Below are 24616 nucleotides of genomic sequence, written 5' to 3' on the forward strand. Positions count from 1 at the left end.
GTTTGTCATCTCCAGCAGATCGGGCTTCTTTGCTCCTACATCTCTGTGATAATGTCTGTGTAATGTGAATAAAGAGGAGACGGAGCTTTGTTCTCACATTAAAAGCCCACATTGTTACTCAGTATATCAGGGACAGTGAATCAGTGAATTGTGCAGCCGATGAAGCTTTTCACATGGCTGCTTGAAACACATCAGCGACCGGTCACACAGTTATCACCATATACTGTATATCTCCACCATGACTGTCATCCCTCTCATCAGACATGACAATGTGTTGCAAATGTGAAGAGGAAAGGGGGAACTGGGTGAGACCACCTGCCTTACTTTGTATGGTGTGATATTCTATGTTCCTTATTGCTAGCAGATTGTAATACAAAGACCAAATCCAACAATACCACAAAACAGTATGGACCAAAAACTATTAAAACACATACAGTCGAGCCACACTGATGCACCCGGTGGCATGTTTCTTTATTGAGATGAATACCATAGTTTATGCTGTGACAGTCACACACACCCCTGCCACGCCTTCTGCCTCTTCCTACCATTTGAAGATGTTCCAATAAACTGGTTATAATATATACAGTACAATAAACCCAGTTGCCATGAACTACAGCTAAAGAAAATGCAGTCCAATAAAACTGTCCTGATGAATGAGGGTAAACAAAACAATTACAAAACTTCTCTGTAATAATAAGCAGCAAATGAGTGTGAACTGTGGTGAAACGTGCTGATGGCAACAACACAGACAATTTCTATTACTGTCATCACTGTGACAAACATAAATACCATCGATGCATTAAATTAAGAGGCAGGCGCTGTGCAGAATTTTAAGTTGAACTCCCACTCACTGTCTGACAAACTCGCCTGCTTTTGCTGTTTTTAAGTGGCTTTCATTATATTTCAACTCAACAGTCGTTATATTTCATGAAATCATGATAACATAATGCACTGCGATTCGCAACCTCAAGTATCCAACTGATTTAGGATATTATTTAGTCTTTTTAATGTGAAGTGGAAATGTTGGTACTTTGTAAAGATTTGCTTTTCCAGGAAAATATGGGCTGGAGGCTGGGAGCTATGTACAGAGAAGTTAATTCAGTGGAGACAACCTGAAGTGTTTGTTTTGATCTTGTAGTAAACCAGTGTCGATGTCAACTGTGACATTTGAAAGAAAATGAAATCCTTATGTCATAGTGACAGTTTTTACATGCACACTTCCATGAACAGTCCGACATTTGTATTTCAGTCTAGTTTATTTGCCAAATGAACCAAAACGTGTAATAAACAAAGTTAAAGATTAATTTGATTGAGACCAAATTTCTGTAGAAAAACTGGCAATATGATGACTGAGAATTCCTTTGGTCACTTTAATTGTGTGGTTAAATTTCTGATATTGTGACATCTGTAGTCTTGTCACAGGATCTGTTGCAAAAAAATCCCAGCAACCTTAACCTTAGATTCAGAAAAATATGATTGTCAAAAAATACAGTGCATTTTATCAGTTATTTCATTGAGTTGTTGTTTTACATCTTCTGAGAGCTGGACATACAGAGAGCTAAAAATGACAATATTCAACTGCTCTGGATGAGAGCACGGGCCCATTTTCTCACGTACGTCGTTCCCCGCGGTGGCGACTGAGAGGCTTTACTGGTAAACAGAAGTGGCAGACCAAGAAAAGTTTCTCAAAGCGTCTCTCCGCTGGGCTCTGATGATGTTTGCTGTGGCAGAGATGACTGCATGTCTGATGCATGCCTTCAGTGGTTAAGAGCTGATAGAAAAGCCATTTGTGTCCAGCCTCCTATCTGCCGTTCTACTGGGAATCCCAACTGAAAGGGGAAGACGGCGACCTGTCGGCTGTCACATCGGATCAATGCTGCTCTTTGCTGTCCTTCACTAAGCTGCTGCTCCCATCCGTTAGGGAGAGAAAGGTAGAAAAGAAAAAAAAACTAAATTGTGGACATAACCAATCTTGGAATGTACTGAAAGCTTGGCATCGCTGGATGGATGGATGTGTGTAGCAAGCACACAAAGTGCAATTACAGTAGCGCCTCAGTAATGAAGCTCACATGCTGGAGGTGGCTCTGAGCGTGGCACAAGAGCTCAGCAGCATGTCAGCAAACACAGATTTATGAACACACAGCCTTTAATTTAGTTTGTGTGCTGCATACAGTAAATCACAGAGCAGATGCCAGCCAAAAGGGTTTTACTGTAATTAATCAAGTAATTTATAAACAAGCTAACAAGAATAAATGAGAGCAATATTATCAGCTGACCCTGCTCCGTATCTGTCTGGTAGTTAAAAGTTCAGTGTGTAACACTCAGGGTGTTATTAATGACACTGGTGGCAGCTAAGTGAACTGCAGTCAGAAACCTGTAGCTTGTACTTGGTAGACAGGTGTGAGCTCACATCAGAGTGTGATCACTGTTGAGAGATTGGATTATTACAGTTTGACAACAAATTATAATTAAGACCATGGACTTTATTTAAGTCGGCAGCACTGGCACTGTGCTAGAACAAAGAGTGGCAACAGGTCTGGTTTTGACTAACGCAAGGTCTGTGTCTGTGCAGAGAGACAGACGTTTATTGACATTAGCAAACTCCATTTCTAAGCCAATGTTAGGAAGTGTTACATACTGTTTGTGCTGTAGAGGAGGACAGAGCAACGTCACGGGATGGTTTTCATAAGTTACATTACACACAATAACAAAAATAGTAAAGAGAGAATTAGTACATATCATAACTTTAATGTAATGGTGTGTGTTAAGGTGTCTGTTGATGAATAATGTGGTTGTGTCTGTGTTTACTGTGTCTTGTTTATACTGTATAAAGGTATATTTCATTAGAAATAATACAAGTACAGGATTTAAATGAGGGCAATACTATGCATGTCTTTTTAATGTGCGTGTGTGTGTGTGTGTGTGCGCCTGTGGGCGTCTGGTTTGTTTGAGCAGTAGTGGTGGCAGAGAGGGCCGATGAGGAGAGATTAAACCAGTTGGAGGATCATTAGTGGTCTCTTTGATAGAATAGAGAGCCCGAGGACTCGAGAGGGAGCGTAACACAAACACACACACACCAGAATTAACAAGTGACAGTGCAATGCCACCCTGGTCCCATCCCACTACTTGGACACGGGAGTGTGTAAACAGATTACTGAGAGCCTCAGATAGAGACACACAAAGTATCGTAGCATCTTGGAACTTACATAATCAACTCTGAGACATAATTTAAATACTTGTTTTGAAGAATGTCAACAAGTTTTCTAATTAATCTTTTTCTTTTTTTTAGCTAAAGAAAATGTCAAACCTCTCAAATGCCTCATTTCTGTCTCATTACAAAGTGATGGCTAAATAATCTGCAGTCTATAGCTGACAGCAGCCAACAGTTGTTTTCTTTATGGTTGTAATAAAAAACTCAAAGGATTTAATCTGTTATGATGTTAATGCAGGAGAAACAGAGTATTTGTAATGAATATTGGCTTTGAATGTGACCTGCAGTCTGTTAACACAATAATGATTTAAATCAGACGTTTGATTAATATTTGATCACAATTCAAGTATTCAGTAATAGCAGCCAACCCTTAACATCCATTTGGATGCTGCGGAGGATTGTGTTGAATGTTGTACTTTGTGAATGAGACTCTCTTCACGTACAGCAGCAGACCTCCTCTGACAGCATCTGTACGAACATCTTATTAACAGCTCTGCTTGAAACGCAACAAATGGCAGGCTCTCGCCATTTGGAAGTTGTATTTACCGATTCAGTATTTCTGTTTGTTCATTTATTCAGTCATCCATGTATTAATTTATTCAATTCTTTTAACCCCTACAGCAAGATTTCTCTATGAGAGAAGGCTTTTATGAATCTGTAAAGATCCCACGGGAGTCGTCTGAATGGAGATATATTCATGAGAGTTTCATGGAAAGGCTCATGCATTAGTTTTAAGAGAGTACTGAAGCTAGGAACTGTGAAATTACCATATATAGGACAGGTGAATATTGCATATCATATCTATCTATGTGTTTAACATGCATCTAGTGATATTAGGTGTGTTTTAAAGTACAAAACAATGACACTTTATTAAAGGAATGACCATCCAAATGGACGAGGTTGGGGTATGGACTAGTTGTTTACAGAGATTAAGGTGATACAGGCTGAAACAACAGTTGCAGCCCACAGCATAATTTATTGTATCCATGGCAATATTATGCCTTTCCTCTTTGCATCTGCTTTTCTCCTTCAAAGCATTTTGGGAAATGCAGTCTTCAAAGAACATGATTATCTCCCCAGACTTTCAGCAACTAGTACACTATTCAAACAGTAATACCTGTCTACTTTGAGCAACAATAAGTCACTATTATGTGAAACCTTCAGTCTTCATAGTGAAGGACACTGGTTTCTTGCTATCTGGCTGCATTCTTCCTTAGTTTCTCCATCATTCCCCTCAGTTTTTTTTGCTGACTCACTGCTGCCACGCTCACACACTGCCTCATCCTGACTGCTCTTTGCCTTTGTGTTTTCCCTCCGTGCACCAGTGTCTGTCTCTTCTCAATCACGCTCTCCGCTCTCTCTTATCTCCAAGGCTTTCCGTCTCTCGTATGAATCTCCCCCTCTCCTCTCGCCTCTTGCTATGCAACCTTGACCCTTTTTGTCTCCTCAGACGTCTCTCTCATTGTTCGGGTCTCTTTCTTCACTGTCTTCATTTCTTTTCCCCAAGCATTGTTCCCACTGGCTAAAGAAGATATAGTGACTGATAATCCAACTCATAAGATGATACATTACTTTGCCACAGCCTCCTCCTCACAGAGTCTGGGCGGTGGAAATGGGAGGGCAGTGCGGTTTTAAATGGACTGTTGTAGATTACATCAATGTGATTGCTTTTAATCTTGCTGGAGCTCTGTTGTAACACGCCTTATGTTTCCCATTATTAGCTTTTAGAGGGAAAACAGCGGAAATGTGTGGAGGGTTTCTGAATCCCACTCTGTCACAGCGTTGTTTTTCCCTCTATGACAGGTTTTTTTTTTTTTCATTATAAAATACATTTTCTAATTATTAATGCACTACAGACAGGTTTTAGGTGTATTGTTTATCTGTTTACCAGGTTTTACAAGCTGCATTCCTCTGTGTTTTCTCTCCAGCTGTTCAAGAATAAAGCAATGGAGCTGGGAGAGAAGCTGCTGCCTGCCTTCAACACGCCGACAGGAATCCCCCGAGGAGTCATCAACCTGGGGAGGTGAGTCTCAGCACCAGCCTTCACCTCCAACCGCCCTTCTCCATCCCTGATAAAAGATGGTATCGGGGTTGGCTGGCATTAATCAGCGCACAAAAGACCTTTCATCTTCGAGGCCAGAGGGAGTAGCTAACTTCAAAAAACGTGCGGCAAGTTTGACATGCAAGTTGTCAACATGTGGGAGAAATGTTAATAATGTAATGCTCGGTTAAGCTACGTGCAACAACACTGAATTTCAGTTCTGCCTTCGGCTCTGCACATAAAAATAAACCTCCACGTGTTCTTAAAGAAGCAGGAAAGTTGCTTGAATTTGTAGCAAAGATTCTCAACATCAAGAGGCAAAATTAAAAAAAGAAAATCAACACGAACGAGAACGAGAACCTCTGTTTATTGACAATGGAGCTGCTGCAGGCCAAGCTTTATACTGTTGATGACATTTGGATAAGAATTAATCTGTGTTCATAAACACTTTGGAAGATCACAGGAATAATATTTGTCTGTTTTTAAATGAGTTGTTCATTTTTAATCAGTTCCAAACCATTACCTTTCTAATCTCAAATCTTTATTGACACGATCGTGTTAAAGCCGTGGTCACGCAACACGACCGAGAGCTATTTTCATTTTCACTGCGATTTGACCGTGAATTTCTCTGTGTGTTTCCATTTGGGTTTGACCCTTGTAGAGTGAGAGTGGGGATAACAAACGTGCCTTTTTTGATCCAACAGTCTGAAATAAGAATTGAAAAGGATTATAGGAGAAATATCTGACAAACTGATGAATGCTGATAACAGCTCAGCGACTGTGACAGTCAAATTACCATCACAAGCCGACATTCGCGCAGACAGACTTTAAGTGTGTTGTCGCCAGCGCTCACTACAATGCATGAACAACAGGGTAAAAAAAAAGAAGAAGTTTGCATTAGGTTTCACTGAAGTTTTCTATGAGATTGGACCTAAAATATTTCACACAGACAACCGGGTGAGATGATTGTGACTTATTTAACTTCAAACGCCTTATGTCGGTTTTATAAGATCGTGCTCAATCCTACAGTAAACCCACCTCTTCCTAATTTTATAAGATGCTTCTTGGCGCCTCTGTCATCCACCTGCTACCAATTAACCCAGCAGCCAAACTAGACAGCTGCTGGCAGATTTAATTACCTTATTCTACAGTTAATTCCTGCTACATCACCAACATGGCTCTGTGGTGCAGATGGACAGGAGGAACTGTGCTGCCCATAGTGTGGTCACATGGTGGAGGCTATGGAGAGACACACAGGCCCATCCGCCCGAAGCATACACACACACACAAACACATACACACACATACAAACATCACTTTAGAGGAGAACATATGCAGTGTGCAACAGAATATAAGCAGTCAGCAAGCAGCGTGCACACAGGGGAGTTAGGTTCTGCTGCACAGCCTGTGGCTCTGTCAGAGTGTGTGGGAAGGCAAACCTGACGAAGTGTCGCACATTACTCTGTGTTATGAGTGTGTGTGTGTGTGTGTGTGTGTTATTTACACAACAATCTGCCAAAGGTCTGCAGACATGATTGAGCTCCATAGCTCTCGTTGTGTCATAGATGAAAAGACAACATTCTCCCTACAAGTCATTGTTTATTTATGAGCTGAAATAATTAGTTCATTATTTGTTTCACATGTTCCAGCCTGAATATTAAGGTGGAGACGAGCAACATTTGTCGGTGTTGCTCTGAGCTTGGACAATTTATGATCATCCTTTTTTCAGTATTTTCAAAGAATAATTTGACTAAATGACAACTGCTAAATAAATAAATGAAATAATTAAAACAATCGTTAGTTGCAGCACTGCCCATTTTTAAACTTGAAATAATTGGTGTTTTTTTTTTAAGCCTCCAGCCTCTTCATTTGTTCTGCACTCTATCACCTCTGTATGGAGGAGACCATTTGAATTGTGTGGGAGTGAATATAGTTTGTACTGTGGCATGAATAATATTAATGTTTGTCAGATCCAGTATAAAAGCCACAGTATTTCACCTTCTACCACATTGTTTCATATGGATAAAAAGCTATAGATGCTCCTCATTGCTATAAATGAAAAACATGATTAAATGCACAGAGAGGTCACATGTTTATAAAGTGTGTGCAGCCCCAGTCAACATCACAGACTAAAATAATTGTAGCTCATCTATTACAGTAAATGCAGGAAATGCCAATTTCCCCCCGACACATTATGCATGACGCTGATATTGATTTAAGCTTTTTTCCATCATTTTCTACACCAAATTATTTTTCTGATAGCTGTGGAAGAGCGGGAGAGTGTGTTTGTTAAACGGGGTGAAAAGATTAATGAATGAGTGCCAGTGTTGTTGCTTTCCAGGCAGCAGTGATGTGGATACCGCTCGCCCCCCCTTCCACCCCCTCTTCCCTTTTCCAATCACTCACAAACACAGCGCCCGCTGCCCTGCACCTCCGCTTTGATACTCAGATTGATTCTTCTTTAAGGAGGAATCAGACGTGATTCGAGCCAGAGCTACTAATGATGCAGCCCCCCAAAACTTTTAATGGATGCATTCAGCGGAGTGGTAAACTCTTTGATTCCCCCTTTACCCTCACACACCAGCCATCGCCCACACACCCCTCCCCCTCTTACAGATTCTGTTCAATTCATTATTGGATGTCTGATCCCCCTCCCCAGCATCTATTACAGGATATATAAAGTCACTCTCGTAGTACATTCTCCCTCCACTAATCATGAGTGAGCAGCAGTGCACCACACATACGCTCAGAATTAGATTTGCACACAGTTATATTACCCACACTGACGTGAGCAAATAAAACTGAACGGCACCCTTGATGTTCAGCGTTTCTAGCTAACATTTTAAGGCTGTTATTATGCCGTGAGTGCACAAAACTTGGCTGCACTGGTAAGTTTCAAGTTAAGGTTAAAGAAAATTAACATGCACATCAATCACAGCTGACACCGACGAATGTATTTAGTGACAGAAGATGGCAAAGGTTATTTTATAGACTGATGAGTTTATTTTGAGCAGACGGAAATCTAATTTGTCTGACATGTTGTAATTAAGGTTTTATGCCAAGTTAACTTTATATATTTTAACTTATCTGGGCAAAACATCTGCAAACACAACTCCACTGCAGGCAACCAATTTATTATCTAAGTTGTCACACACCATTTCACACAGAGATGTAACATGGAAGCATAAAAATTAAGTCCTGCCACTGTAATAGCTTATTTTGTGATTCTGTTTAAAAGAATCGCAAATGCATTTAACCCCTAAATGTACCTTGTTATTATAACCTTGACATGATGTCAGTGTTCGACCGGTGGTTGAATGAATCTTACTGCAGAAAGTTGAAGCCTTTTCAATTTAATTCACCTTGTTCAGTTTTCAATAGTGCTTCACCTGAAGACTGTCATCATCATTTACTCTCCCAATTATATGAACTACAACAGCAGTTTTCAGCATGTCACTCTGTGGGGCACATTGTCACAGCATAGCACCATTCAAAGCGTGAACGAATTGGCTATTGGAAGTTCTCTTTTTCTCTGTATGCATCAATTGACGCCGTTCACCGGAGTGCTTTGATACAGAAGAACACTTTAAAATGTGATGATAACAGTGATGATGATGATACAGTGAATAGATGCTTTAACAATACTGTCGTCCTTGGAAAGTGTAACACTCATACGTATTATTCTCAAAGTGGAAAACAGGCTATTATTTCCCAAGTAGATGCATTCAAAGTCTTTGAATTTGATTTGTCTAATCATCAGAAACTAAAAGATATTAAAATTTCTATCACAGTAAATAAAACAAAGATGGTACATGGTCTGTTTCTCTGCATTAAGAAATTTAAAGCAGCACTGACTGAAATCTAAATGGTTTAAATGTTTGAATAGATGAGTACATTTTGAATGGGAGTGCTAAATGCATTGTGAAGACCACTGGAGAGAAACGGTGGTTGGTTATTGATTCCTGAAGAGGAAATAAAAAAGTACGGTACTGCCCAAGTGTCTCTGCTATGATGTATTAAACAGAGCTTGAGTACAAAAGGCCAAGAGGTCCATCAGGGACAGGGTCAGTTACTTTCTCTAACTTTGTTCAGCTACACCGTGTTGTGAATGTAATGTGCAGTGTAATAACAGGTACTCACTTCTGAAAGAGACAGTGAAAGAACTGATCAGTGGGCTGGATTTTATACACAACACTGCTGCCCATAGTATAACAGGATCATATGAAGCTGGAGTTGCCTTTAAAACTTTAAACCCTCAGGAGGAACTTCAGAAAATTGCACAGGACTTTGGATCGACTGACTGTGCTCATATACCACTGGTACTTTCATCTTCGGAAATGTCAGATCATTGAGGGTTTTTGAAGTTCTTCCAGCCAGGAAAGTGCAATGTATCGGCTATGTGTGATGCACTGTATAAAACCAAACTCTAGTTTTGGTCCTGTAATACCCGTGGTACTTAGTACTTATCTGTTGGGATGTTGTCTCTGCTGCAGTGGAACCAGTTGGAGCTGGGGCTGGGCCTCAGCCGGGAGCAGCATCCTGGCTGAGTTCGGGACCCTTCACCTGGAATTCGTCCACCTGACTGAGCTCTCCACCAACCCCATCTACACTGAGAAGGTCTGGAATATGAATTTAATTTACTGTTCCTCTTCCAACTTTTTATGTATCAAAACTTTTTTTTATGTGCAGGATCTCTTCACTGTGATTTCTTAATAGCGAAATATTTCCCAGCACAATGATTTTCAGCCTTGAGACAGTACTTTGATATGTTTAAGTGTAATACCATAGTGCTTTGGCCTGATTATATTCATTTGTACTTTGGTGTCTCTGCAGGTGATGAACATCAGGAAACTTCTGAACAAGATTGAAAAACCCCACGGCCTCTATCCCAACTTCCTCAGTCCAGTCAGCGGCAACTGGGTCCAACGTAAGTGCTGTAATTACACAGGACATTCATGGTTCAACATCTGTGCAATTACAGTGCAGTGCATTATGTAGAGGGTGTTGAACAGGTTTATCTGTAATAAAGGACAAGGTGAGACTCTTACCTTCATCATTAGAAAACATACATTTTACATCCCAGGGTCCTGATAAGGTCATTCATGTCATGTGACACACTGAGTATTACAACAATTGTGTTTTTCCCTCATGTAGGTCAAGAGTGTGACTTCAATGAATGTCCACCCAGTTTTTTACCTTTTGCCCAGCTTTCACACCACTGACAGACCATGAGTCACCTCATACTGTATGTCAAAGCTCTTTTAGCTCTTCATCTGTGTCATCAATCCACCCATCTGCCTATTTCCTTTCATTTTTAATACCAGCCTCATGGCAATGGCTATATAGCTCCCATTGCTCTGGGTTATTAAAATGATAATGAATTCAATTACTCCAGGAAATTGGATCTTTTGGGTTTACCTAAAAGGAGGTGAAAAAAATGATGGGGATAAGAAGACGCTGGGACTGAAAAGGCGGTAATCTGGATGATTACAGAGGCTAATTGTTGCTGACGAGCTTGTTGAGGAGCAAAACTGTATATATTTATTACCACAAAGGGAGAGGAAGCTTCACTGCTCCCCCTCATCTGTCTGTGTCAATGACGAACACAGCAGCACTGTGATAACCTTGTGGGGGAGTGAGCAAAGGTGTGTGTGCACACACGAGTGGATAGAAGGAGACTCATGCACGCCCCCACTGCAATATTCTATTCGTCTTTATGAATTTGACTGTGGACCTCAGAGCGAAATGGAGGAAACTCAACAGCCACTTGTTTCAATTTCCACTCACAAAATTGAAGTATGTTACATAATTGAGGTTTTAACTTTTAAATAAAGTATATTCTACCATACGTCTACAGAGAGTGCGTGGGCTCCACGTTGTGTGAGTACATGACCATGCACATCACGAATTAATCAGGAAAGCCAGAGTGGTGACAAACAGTCAGAAAGCTGCTGAATATTTTAGATGCTCTATCACAAAAGGTTTTTGCAGCACTGTGAATCCAGAAAGTCAAACAAGAGTTTGTCAGATGTGGTGTTCTGTAAGACTTCATCTGTGATGGGATTAACAGCGGCTCAGCAGAGTTCACCGAGTTAAATTTAACACTTTTTAATACCCTGTAAAATTTAATACCTGTTTCACAACCATACTGGAGAAAATAAGATGGAATGTAAGATGGAAACAGTGTTATTATACAGTAGTTTTTCAGTACTTTCCAGCTGGATTTTCACAGTCTTGCACAGTCTAAAAGTGTGTAATGTGACATAACAGCTGTAGTCAGTTCTGTAAATAATAATTGTATAACTAAAATTCTTGCTTACAGTAGGCAAGAGGAAGTATTTAAGAAATCTTTTCAATGACTGCAGACACCCTGACTAAAGACCAGTGTGAAACCCTGTTGATTATTTTCATTAAACCCTGTTTCCTTCTGCTTCTCTCCTTGTAGATCATGTTTCCATCGGCGGCCTCGGGGATAGTTTCTACGAGTACCTGATCAAATCATATCTGATGTCAGACAAGACAGATGACGACGCAAAGAAGATGTACTACACTGCACTGGAGGTAAGATTTTAATCTTATATTGTACACATGGGTCCACCAGACATAATTAGAGTCAGCTTCATACAGTAAGCCTTTGATTGAACAAACTATACAAAGTCCCTCACACCCAAGACAAACAAAAGAATCAGTTTCACACTAAATCACAAGAGGTAGCTTAAATATTTAGGAAGGAAATCCTCACAGATATGAAGAATGTAACATTACTGATTTTATTTATCCTGTTAACTAATAGCTCTTTGTCACTGAGATATACAGTAGTTTACTTAATACTACCGGTACTCATATTCATGCACCCTTGTGCAAGCTTCAAGGCTTGTGCAATATTCAGTGCTGCTGTGGCCTCCACACTAATCAAAGTTCAGCTCAGACTACTGGCTTAGTAAGATAACCACTATGACTTGTAAGTAAAAGTGGTCCTGGGGCTTATTTAGTGCCATATCAACAATTTAAATTGCCATCATCATCATTTATCTCATGGGATTTGTGTCTGACAGGGGCAAAATAAATAAATATAAAAACTAACAACTGAAAAGCAAGATACCATTTTAAGGCTATGCTTAAAACCAATCTTTTTATGCATAAATGTAAAGGTGCTTCTCCTTTTGAAATGCAGTGACACTCAGATGCGTTTAGAGATGTAATGGATGCTTTTATTCAAAGTGCCATACCATGATTACATACAGTAAAAGTATCATTGCAACAGAGATGTTACAGTGGTCATAGGGGAGAGGAGTACTGATGATGCAGAGACGGTTCCTGGTACTACATAATGTGATTACAGCTGTGATTCGATGGCAAGTGACTTGTGTGTTCATGTACTCTAATGTAAAAAGAGAGCCCTCCTATTATCTGCAGAAAAACATCTGTGAACATGATCCCACTGCGTGGTACACACATGCATAAAGACACATTAGACGCTGTCTGTTTTCCTCTTTAATGGAGATAATGTCAGAGTAAAGCACATATTCCCTCCAGCTACTGTTACAATATTACAGACAATGACTTAAAATTGCCATTGAGATTTCCTCAGTTCTCATCAGCGGGTCAAGCCAGAGGCAGAACTATTAATTATAGACTCCCTTTCTCCCCTGTGAGTCAGTATTTAAATGGCCAAGGACCCCTGTAATATCAGATTAAGTCATATACTGTGTGTTTATAGAGATCTAAGGTGAAGACACAGTGCAACTCATTATCCTTGGCATTCAAATAAAAGTAGATTGCTAATTAAAGAGAATATTTTCCAATTATACAACAGCTACTTAGCAGGAAAATCATCATTCTCAGCCCACTATAAAAATGTATGAACATGGTTTTTATAAGCTTCATATTATACACATTACCTTGTTTTGTTGGATGTTGTTGCAAATTGCATCTTTATTAACCCTTATGTAGCCTGAAAGGTTTCTCACAGTATAGAACAGTGGTGGGAGGGAACAAGTACACAGCCTGGTGTGTCTTTTTTTCTCAACCCTGATAGAACAGTTTAAAAAGGAGGAAAATTAATGATCCAACAATTGGACCTGGAAGTCGAGAGGGAGTTTACTCTTTTAATTATAAGGACTTTGTGGGGTGTCGCTGCAGAACATCACAGACCTGCATTTAAATGCAAAATGAGCAGAAGAGAAATGAGTGAGATGGAACGACGGAGAGAAAATGATGAGTCATTAGAGATGCTCTCATGGGATAATGCAACTTCAGACACAGGTTAAAGACGGCGTTGTTTCCCTTGAAGGATTTTTATTGGACCAGTTTCTCACAGGATATCACGTGGATCTCCTTGGAGGTCTGACTTCCATCTGTGCAAAGCAGTGCATGTGTTACACAAAACACAAATAATTTAGCATATAAATGACATTTACAGGGCGACACAGCAGTTGGGCTCATCTTTACTGTGTGTGATGACTGCACATGTGCATGTGGAGCAGAGATGCCCTCTGATGGGACTTTGTGAAGTGGCGTGCCTCTGCCTGGAAGCCCAATCTAGTTGCTTCAATTATGACTATCAGATCCAAACTAATTTGAGAAATTGCATCACTCAGGCTAGTTTGTGAGTTAAATGGCGTGATTGCATCTCGTGGTTTAATTGGTGTATTAACTGGCTCCACTGAAGTTCTGTTGGGTACTGGTAAATTGTAGTTTCTAGATCGGTCAGTATAGCACTGAAGGTGGGCTCTAGCTGTATACATTAAGAATAAATAATAATAATAACTTTATTAATCCCCAATGGGAAATTCTCTTTTGATCTGAAATTTTAGTTCAGATCATGAAAATACCCCCCTAAAATACTCATGTTCTTACAGTTATATTAACTCTCTGTGCGTGAAACAGTACATAGAAAACAACCTAATAAATAATTTAAAACTGTGTTTAAGCTGAGTAAACCTGAACTTATTAGTGTAGTGTTAATGAACTAAGTGAAGAATATTTGTTTGCCCAGAGACCATTTCCGAAACTGCAATATTTGCTTGTGCAACAGAATGTGATTGCATTTTAGCGCAGAGAGTGAAAGGGCGATGACACACAGCTGAAGTCAGAGGCCAAACAGAGACTAACAACTGTCTTTGCAGGTGTTAGACACAGACACTTCTCAGGTCACACACAGCAATTAGCTGAAACACTAAAAGAAAAACAAAACTCCCCTTGAGTGCTTCACTTGTAGCAACCAGATGGAATCATTTCCATTTTCATATGTTTTGCTACCTGAAAGCCTGGGCAGATCAGTAAACACAACTTTTACACTGCACAACTTCCTGCTGCTATTTGAACCAGTGATTACAATACAGAATTTAAAACTACCTTTAAAACAACAGTGTGAACCTGACATTGTGTGTTGCTGCAGGCCATTGAAGCCAACCTGGTACAGAAGTCACCTGGCGGCCTCACCTACATGGCAGAGTGGAGAGGTGGGATCCTGGATCACAAGATGGGTCACCTGGCCTGCTTCTCCGGGGGAATGATCGGCATCGGCGCTGACGACGGCGCTCCAGAGAAACGACAACACTACCTGGACCTGGCCGCAGAGATCACACACACCTGCCACGAGAGCTACACACGCTCAGGTGAGTGGAGATGTCAGGGGTGTCAAGAGGGGGCAGTTGGAAACAATCGTCCTGTAATGCAGAGGAAGGGCAGTGGGTGGGTAACTGCTCCTTCTGGTTAGGATCTAAATGTACCACGTCAAATCAAAAGACACGTGGACACATTTTACCCTGGGAATGGTTCTTTTTGCCCAGGATTAGGTTAGAGTAGAACCTGGCTCAGAAGAAAATATTTGCCTAATTACATCGTCACACTTTACAGTTGCTTGTTATCAATCATCAACACTCAACATAGTAATATACTAGAGGAAACGACTGAGGATCATCAAGTCAATAGGAACCATCATTCAGAAACTGTGGCTGTTGAAATCTTAAGATCTGGACCAGTTGGTGACCATGCAGCTAGTATGGCTACACACTGTATTCAAGTCATTTCTATTTGGTGTTATCCAGTTATTTTAAGTATAGCACATGGCAGTGAAATGCTATGGTTCATTACAGTGGTGGTGCACAGTATCTGCCTTGTTGAGAGGAGTTACAGTAACATTCAGAGGAAGGAGAACAGCATGTCGTGAATCAAAAGGACCTGCGGCTTTTTAATTTTGCCCTGGTTCAAAAGAGGACAATTGCTCTTCGTTTCTTCACCTCGACACAGCGTCGACAGGCCTAATAAGGACCAGTGAGGAATTAAACTTGCCGATTATTCTCCATCGCCTCACAGCTGCAAGCGGCAGAAGCGGAGGAGCCTCTTAAACGTGTTAGATACTGATAATCAGTTTGTTGTAATTTAGAAGAAAGACTGAAACCAGGGGTTGAGTATGGACGAGCAAACGCTGTGATAAAAACTCCACAGGCAAATTTACTGAGGTTCCAGCCGACGAATGAGGAAGTCTAGAGGACACGGCTGCATGCACACACTGAAGATATACACTACAGAGAAACATGCAAGAAAGAGGGTGAAAAAGGGATGAATAGATGAGAAAAGCCTATTTTTTTAACTCCCCTCTCTTTTTTGGAAGACCCATGTTTGATCTCTCTCTGTCTTGGCCCTGGCAATAATCTCCTTTGCTAATTTCAAGCTTTTATTATGCCCTCCTCTGATGGGTGGGCTGTAAGGATTCATCCTAAAGGATTTTTTTTTTGCTTTCACTTCTTCAGTAAGCTCAAGTGACTCATAACAGTTTCAGTGATGCAGTTGGAATACTTTGGATCTGCAGGCCCAAAAGGCTTCTCCAGTTTTTCCCTTTCATAGTCATCCACCAGGTTTCTCTTCACTCATTAAAGGAACTGGATGGTGCTTAGCAGCTCCTGGATTAACTGTCTGCAGGCGAAAGAGAGAAGCGAGATTTGCCTCCTGCTTGCGTGCAAAGTGGCTGCTATTAAGCTGTCTTTAAATACTGATGCCACAAAGACGCTCCTTCTGCTGCTCCTCTGGATCGTCGCCATCCTCACAGCAAGACTGATGCAGGCCTGAGCCCAGTGCAGGAAAATGGGGATCTCATAAGAAGCAGCAGGGAGAGGGAAAGGTTAATGGTTTTAGGGCAGATGTGGAGAGCAACTTGACCGACTGATTGCATGCATCACTTTTGGGTTATTCTAGACTGGAGGGAAAAAAGATGCTCAGTGGGGACAGGATTTGGTCTGGTGAAATGGTGTGGGCAGGGTGATAAGTTTACCAGCGACAGCACTTGATCAAAAACTTTTGAGGTACCATAAATTCTCAAACAGCAGTCAGGGTTTTATTTACCCCAGTGGCAGAGAGAACCACGCCTGTATCGGGGACAGACTAATACTGTATGACAGACTCGTTTCCATTTCTAATGTCATCCAGTTATTCTGTTGATTTCATGGTTTATCTTTCATTCATCAGTACAAAACAGAAGATTTTTAGCTTTTCTACCCAAAACGCAACACTTCCCTCAGAATGTTCACATTAAAGGTCTTGCAGGAGCGTAATGGGAAGAAACATCAGGAGGTGTTGAGTTTTGTTGACAATACAGTGACAGGGTTTGGAGTAAGAGTAGGGAAATTTCTGTTAAGACAACAAGCAGAGTGGGGAGTGAAACATTATTGTTGTGTTGAAAGAATTAGTGCTGTGGACATGGACCAGTTAAGGTTATTCCATCCCCAGCCTTTGCAGGAGGATTTATGGTAGGCTTAGAGGTGTTGCTTTTTACTTTGCACCTGTTTAAAGTTTGCAGAGGTCCTTGCTGCCAATTGATCCTCTAAAAGCTTTCTCCTTGGTAGCAAGATTTTACTCATGTTTTGGTGTGTACCAATCAGTCTTCACACAAACTCCACAGATTATTCATTGTTTGAAAGCTGTACGTCTCCTGGTTGCATCTGTGCAAAGCAATTAAGGTTCCTCGTATCACTACAGCATCTGTTGATTGTGTCTTGTACACACAAGGTTACATTACTGACCTTTTATTCCTCCTACATACCAAAAATATTCTACCAGGGTTATATTATATTTGGGGTACATTATTTTCTGGCTTGTCTGGTGACAGGTTCAAAATTTAGACTAAAATTGCTGTTAATAAATCCTGGTTTGTAAGAAGAAAATGTATTATGGTGTAAAAGGCTATTATTCAATTCTCAGAGTACGTAAACAAATCCTGAGACTAAATTCCTAATTGTGTTTGATGCAGGAGTCTTATTCATCTGATGAACTTGTAGGAAAATCAATTGTGTTGGCCGTGCTCTGAGTTAGCGATGGCTCTCTATTAGGGGTCTTAGCATTCCAGTCACAAGAGTTAACGGCCTGTCAGGGTGCAGGGTGTGGAGTCTACAGGTTGAAATAGTGGTTGAAGAATGAAGACGTCCCCTGGTGTGTTTAATGTGAAGACATCCTTCAAGACAATGCCCAAAAAAACAAGAGAAATGCTGTTTCGACTTGGAACAACTGAGTCATTGTTGTGCTGTGGCCAATGTGCTGAATTTATCAGACAAAAAGATAAACATGGAGGAATTTTTCAGGCCTCTTTAACAGCAAAAAACAGCTTTTTGCTGAAATGTGATGAAATAAAACCCTCTTCTATTTTAATGAGCTGTGTGCTGCAAATTTATGCAGATAAAAATTAAAATAATAGGCAAGTGGAATTCAGATTTAAAAAACAAAACAAAAAAATGCAGTGGAAACACAGAATAAAACTAAGATACTGAAACTAAAACAAAGAGCTAGTTGTCTGATTTTCTCTAGCAGGGCGATCCAGATTTAAGTTGCTCTGACTGCAAAAGCCCAGTCCCCTCTGGTTTCCAGCCACGACCTAGTTTTACCAGATGATATCCAGCATGTATGATGGTAGAAATTCAGACCATATAAGACAGGAAAGAACTGGAAAATAATGAAGGTCTAGGGAATTGGTTGAGACTGTGCAGATACCACTGTTACTTCTGTCTACTCTGGAAATAAAGAAAAACAATTTCACATCTTGAAAACCTGTTATTATCCAAAACAAACTTGCAAATGGTTTCAAGCTTCTGTCTCACCTACAGTGTCTGTTTGTCTTTGCTCAATTGCTAATAGTTTAAATTCCAATTTATCTTTTCTGTTGTTTTCAGTGATATGTGTGTAATTTAGTCTGTGGGTTTGTATGGAGCAGAAAAACACATTGTCCTTAGTGCACATGTTCTCTCTCAAACTGTCTCCTAACTTGTTTGATTGGATGTAGCTACTCAGAAACATTCACTGACCTCAAAGAATTCAAAGACCAACCAGGCCCATTGTCCAGCGTTTTGTGAAAATCAAGTTGTTAAGCCCAAGAAAAAGAAAATGTCTAACCTAAGAAAGCACACAGACATACAGCTTCAAAGTGATCGTGCATACTGTAATGCAACTTCACTCACAAAATGTTTCTAAATTTAATTTGCTGAGCTGATGCTCCTGTCCTGACCTTGGCAGGAATAGGATTCATTGTTCTGTATCGTGAATAGGATCTCTTCGCCAAGCAGACTTGAATGGTTGTACAAGTATAATGGAAGCGAGGGGGAAGAATAAGGAGGGCGACGCACAGACCATCTGGACAGCTGGTCCTTTATGAGCAAAGAAAGACAGAGCATTCACTGTGTGGATTTTAGGATTTGGAAATGCACTACATCTGTGACTGTGAGTGCTCAGGTCTGGTAACTGGCAAAAGATTTATGTTTTAATTTGTGTCTCTGGTCAGCCACCAAACTGGGACCCGAGGCGTTCAGATTCGACGGCGGAGCTGAGGCCACAGCAACCAGACTGAGCGACAGATATTACATCCTACGACCAGAAGTCATCGAGAGCTACATGTACATGTGGAGACTTACCCACGACCCCAAGTACAGAGAGTGGGGCTGGGAGGCTGTGGAGGTAAGACGCTAAATACACTAGTGACACTTCCCTTACTAGTCTGAATATCAGAAGATGAGCCCTCTTTTCCTTCTGTGAAAATAGACCAGTCTCTCTTGGAAAGGTCTCCACAAAGTATTACTGTAGATGAGATGATTAGTCTTAGTCTCTGAAGTCTTTCCTCCGAGGGAAGTGGCGGTGAATGTGACATTTTGAGAAACTTTCTTGTTCACTTTCTTGCCAAGAGTTAGATGAGAAGACTGATGTCACTGCACAAACTCTGGAAACAGAGGAAACAGTCTGGCTCTGTCTAAAGGTAGCACTAATTAACATGTCAGATCTTGTTTGTTCAGTCTCTACAAAGGCAACAGCATAAAATATGAATTTGTCCCAATGAGCTTTACAATGTGTTCAGCATATAGCACAGTCTGTCCAGAGAAATGTTAATAAGTCACAAGAAAACAAATTAGTGGCATTGACTACCAGGAAAAAAAGGGGGTGAGCAAAATAGTGAATTGACAGGATGTACATTTATAAGCTGAGAAAACTAGACTGATTGTAAACACAAAGACAAGAAATCATCAAGAACGATGAACCAAAGGAACAAATTATTGTATTTATGCTTAAATGTTTGAACAGTTTTTTCTCATCATTGATTAATAAGTGTGCTGGTTGGCTGTTTAACCATTGAGAAGTTTCCCCTTACTTCCAGTCTTTGTATTAAGATAAATGACAACTGGCTGTAACTGTAAATGTAATGGCCAAGCAGACACCAGCATGAAGCATAATAGCAATAGCAAGCGGATAAGCATACCAGTTTAGATCCATTCTGTTAATCCTGTTGATCAGTCACGTCCTCTCCTCCTGCTGCCTGCATAGAGACAGAACAACTATAACAACCCTCCATTACACATTTGTACCGTACGTACCGTTTATAGAGAGTAGTGCAGTGGAATAAAGATAAACTCAGAGGTCTGGCAACATTAAAGCTACAAACAACCCATAATCCAACCCTGTTTCAACAGAGGAGGTACTGTAACAGTGACCTGTACTGTATTTGAAGAGAACATCTGCTGTTGCACATTTGTGTATTAATGCCTTTTAATACAAATTCTAATTTTCAATGTCTCTGGCTACTATTCGGATTATATAAATTGCAGTCACCTATTGTGTCAACAACCTTAAACACCCTTAATTAACCTCGACCGTCTTCCTTGATATTGAGTGGCACGATACATTAGCTTGTAGATCAAGCAGCCTCACTAGCAGGAGGTGAAGGTTGTGTAGGGAGCACCATTATTAACGCGGCAATAGACAGGACATTAGCCGCAGTAAACTGCACAGAGCTGGCATGATGGATCTAGCATTAATTTAGTGCGCACAGAAGTGGAGAGATCAGGCTGACGAGTTTGACAGGCTTTTAATTATCGGGCACAAAGGTTGAAAGCAGCGCACAAGGCTTCTCTTCATGAACATCGAGCATTAACACGTTGGGGTCTTTGTTAATTAGCACATATAAGCCAGCCCTTTGTAGCTGGGGTAATAATGTGCTAATCCGCTTGGCTAGCTCAGCCACTCTCCATTAGCCCTTGTCAGATGTAGCATTGCTTGGGCTTCGCCACCTGAAGGGCTTGACATGCTTGACATGGACACAAAATATTTAGTCTTTTTGCACCAGACTGTACAAATGGACGGCCCGTGAATTCTTCAGTGCGCGTTTGGGAAACATTTGGTCACAGAGCAGGAGGGAAAAAGGCCTCTCTCTGTGAGGGCTGATTAAATGTACAAGAACAAATGAATGCTTGGTCGTTCAATTTGAACAGTCAAGCTCACGACAGCAATAAAAGTTTCACGAATAAAAGATCCAGGTGCGTGTTAAACCTGTTGTCTTGGTTTCCCGTCAGGCCCTGGAGGAACACTGCAGAGTGGAGTCAGGCTTCTCTGGGATCCGAGACGTCTACACCACGACAGTCAGCCACGACAACATGCAGCAGAGCTTCTTCCTCTCAGAGACACTCAAGTAAGTTCCCACTCCCTCTCCATATCTCCCTTGGTAACTGAATGGGGCAAATGGCATTTTACATTCTGCATTCATAAACCATTATCGATATGGAAAGTAAAATAGAGTCCAGTGCTGACTGCCGAGGATTCGTCCTTGCCTATTATCTGTTCTGTCCGTGAAGAGTACTCCTGCTGTCAGACAGACACAATCTCTCCTTCGGTGCTCAGGAGTCATCTGAGGTGTTTCCAATCACTCTTGGAATGTGATTTTCTTCTCTTCACTTGAAAAAGAAACGGCGACGGCGAAGAGATGCCGTGCAGTTAAATGCCTCAATTTTACCTCCCCTCATTCTTGGGTCATTAAGCAACACCAGCCATTCAGAGAGCTCCGTGGGGCAGGTTAAGAGGTGGTAAAGAGCCTTTTCTTTCCACTTTTCCAAGAGACAGGACTGTGCTGCTGCTGCTGCTGCACCACACTGTTCCTAATGGGCATTCACACACACAGAAAAACTAGTGTTTTCATAAATGTGGCCAACGCTGAGAAAAATGTGGTGGTTTACTGGGTTATGTGCAGATACAGAAACTCAGCTGTAATGGAAAAGTAAGAGGACCTTAACTTCAGGTTAGTCCTTGAAGAAAATGTGGGATGTGTCATTTTCTACCAGAAACATCCTGTTGAGGAGGCACTGTGTCGCAAACACAACTGTTAACATGCAAGAGGGTGGGCTCACAATTTCTCAAGTTTGTCTCGTCAGGCACCCCACTGACAGAGGTTGTAATACCGTAATCATTCTTTGTTTATGCAGGGTGCGTTCCTAAATTGATTTGAGACCAAATAAATCCAATCGTTTTACTCAAAAATGTATTTAAACCATTATGTAATGAGAGGCTTCAACTGTCTGCGTTAGACTAATCTAGAGCATACTGTTCAAACTCTCTGTGCCTCCCTACTGATGTATAGTTGTAGTTTATTTTCATCCTACTGCCTTGCTACCACATTGACACTGTGTGTAGCAATGGACTTCATGCGTTAGGAGCAGTGTGTCCGTATGCATAGTACAAATTTGGTAAGGCAGGGATAATGACATGAATACTAAACATTATCATCATTATTCACAAAATAAAAGAAAGCTTATTTTTATGTCATACATTTCCACAATGGAACATGTCCTCTTCTCCTCCCTGTTGGTTTCATTTACTGAGGCTGTGGCTTCAATCCAAACTCTGCAATGTGTGAATCAAAATAAGACGTAGAATGTGTCGCTGTTGCTGGAAGTGTTCATTTCCTCCACAGGAAAAAAACTATTTGGAAGTGGTTTCAATTAGTACGCATCACTGAAGTTCCTCATAAAACTACTGTACAGTATATATAGAGAAAAACAGAGGAAAGGAGGTACAGTATGTGAAGCTAGAAAATACGTCCATAATTATCTATGGCAACAGTATATCATTTGAATCCTATGAAAACTTCTGCATTGCCAGAATTAACATGACTTACTTTAAATTACGTAATGTACCTTTGAGCTATTCCTTCTAGACGTAATCAAATTGCACACACCCACTTCCAGTTTAAATCAGAATACAGATCATTTGGGGTTAAACACATACAGAGACAGATAACGACCCATGGCTTTGATTGGACTAAACAGATGTTTTCTTCTGGTTTTAAATAGGTATCTGTACCTGCTCTTCTCTGACGACGACCTCCTCCCACTGGAGGACTGGGTGTTCAACACAGAGGCCCACCCGCTGCCCATCGTCCGCAAGAGCTGCCTGCAGGAAGAAGCAACACAGGATAAGACAGTGTCAGAATAAGAGCGAAGACAACCCAGCGAAAGAGGCAGTTACAGACACACATGCACAGGTCATGTGCACACAGTCTCACAGATACGAAACACCAATTCAATGCAGGTTCAGAGTCTTTTCAGGAGCGCGTTACAGACTCATTATTCCTTTCCAGTAAAGGATGTTGTCGTTTTATGCTGTGATTGTACATCCTTTGGCCGCGGTTACTTCCTGCTGGCACTTCTTTTTTGTGGACAATCAAGACAAACATGACTTTCATGAAAAGAGCACCTTTTTCTTTCCTTCTTTCCTCTGTGAGGAAACCAGTATAACTTACAGACCCAACTGTATGGGAGGAGGGTTGAACTATGGGCCATATTGTGAGGAAGAGAGAGAGAAACATATAGAAAACCACTTGAGTTTTGCTCTTTGATTTCATTGTTTCGTTAACCTTGAGTGATGAATGATTTCCTCTGATCTCGTCATTGCATCTTTTCCTTTGTGAGTTCACTCTTTGACCAAAGGTTTCTTTGCATTTCTATTTCCCTCTTTTCCAGTAATGTGTTTTTGGTGAGATTTGACAGAAAGTAAAGTTTACCATGAGGACTACTATGATGAATTGTAATGAATATTGATTGATGTACAGACAAACATGAAATGTGATTCTCGACTCCCCCTACAAACTAATGTTGATGTCATGTTTCTTACTGAAACAAGCTTGAATGATTTTTTTAAAGTCAGGAGGTGTCAGGAAGGGTGGCAGTGTCTTATGCATCCAGGGACCATTTTTAAACCAGAAACTATGTTGGGTTTGTGTCTCCACTCTGTGCTTGGTTACTTTTTGAACAGGACAATGCTTTCTCAGTCCTCTCAGCCTTTCAAATCAGAGTAACAAATGGAGTTCTGTCAGTTCTGTGACTGTAATACAAGCATAAAGGAAAAAGAAGGCGTTCGCCAGCTAGCTCCAAATGGGTTTTCCTGTTTCTGTTGTAGTTATTCTGCTTCACTCTGCCTTTACATGTGAATTCCATACAGCTGCCAATACTGATGTTAAAGGCTGTCCGACTGCGGAGACCACTTTTCATTTTCATCACTGCTGTCCTGCACAGTTGTAGAGTGAATGTGCTGTACATACGGATGAAGTGTGCCCCTGTATGAGCTTGTCTTGACTTTATTTTGTGATCTTTTTTTTTTCTTTTTCTAAAATTCAGTGGTTAATTTTTTTTTTTTCTGGGTTCTCATTTGATTTGCTTCCCTCAGGTGTTTCAGTAAAAAAGAAAAAAAACCTAAAAAGTTCTGATTTTAAGTCTAGTTATTGCTGATATTAATTATTGTTATTACTTATTCTTACTGTTTGATTTAACTTTCATTGTTGAATATTTTCAAATACTGATAAAAAGACCTGTGCAACTTTGTACATTTAAAACAATCAGTTGTTGTGTCCTGTTTTTTTTTTTCGTTTGTTTTTTTAATCGGCCTTGCTTGTTTACTTCTTTACAAAACACCAATGTCTTACTTGCCATGGTATTTATTTTCCAGCTAGTTGATTGCTACATGCGGTTGCTATGGTGACCTTTGAAGGAAACAACCTGCGGTGACTAACAAAAAGGAAGGAAGCCCGACTCCTTTGCTGCTTGCATTTGTTTCAGTATTTGCTT

General features: G+C 40.6%; 1 protein-coding gene across 2 annotated transcripts in view; it reads left to right on the plus strand.

Annotated features, from left to right (window-relative positions):
* LOC146972313 (mannosyl-oligosaccharide 1,2-alpha-mannosidase IA) overlaps window positions 1–24387 on the plus strand; it is a 187957-nt gene extending 163570 nt beyond the window's left edge. The window contains exons 5-12 of one of the 2 annotated variants that reach the window (XM_085802367.1): window positions 5140–5234; window positions 9746–9869; window positions 10086–10179; window positions 11698–11813; window positions 14653–14872; window positions 19021–19193; window positions 21077–21192; window positions 22847–24387. In XM_085802367.1, the coding sequence (XP_085658493.1) occupies window positions 5140–5234; window positions 9746–9869; window positions 10086–10179; window positions 11698–11813; window positions 14653–14872; window positions 19021–19193; window positions 21077–21192; window positions 22847–22988 (1080 nt within the window). In that variant the 3' untranslated portion in view covers window positions 22989–24387. Of the gene's footprint in view, window positions 1–5139; window positions 5235–9741; window positions 9870–10085; window positions 10180–11697; window positions 11814–14652; window positions 14873–19020; window positions 19194–21076; window positions 21193–22846 lie in introns of both variants that reach the window. The other variant, XM_085802366.1, reaches the window with a different exon arrangement.
* The last annotated feature ends 229 nt before the right edge of the window (window positions 24388–24616 follow it).

The sequence above is a fragment of the Trachurus japonicus genome, chromosome 16 (assembly GCF_045865225.1).
Source record: "Trachurus japonicus isolate A0001 chromosome 16, Traja_1.0".
In the NCBI taxonomy this organism is placed as follows: domain Eukaryota; kingdom Metazoa; phylum Chordata; class Actinopteri; order Carangiformes; family Carangidae; genus Trachurus; species Trachurus japonicus.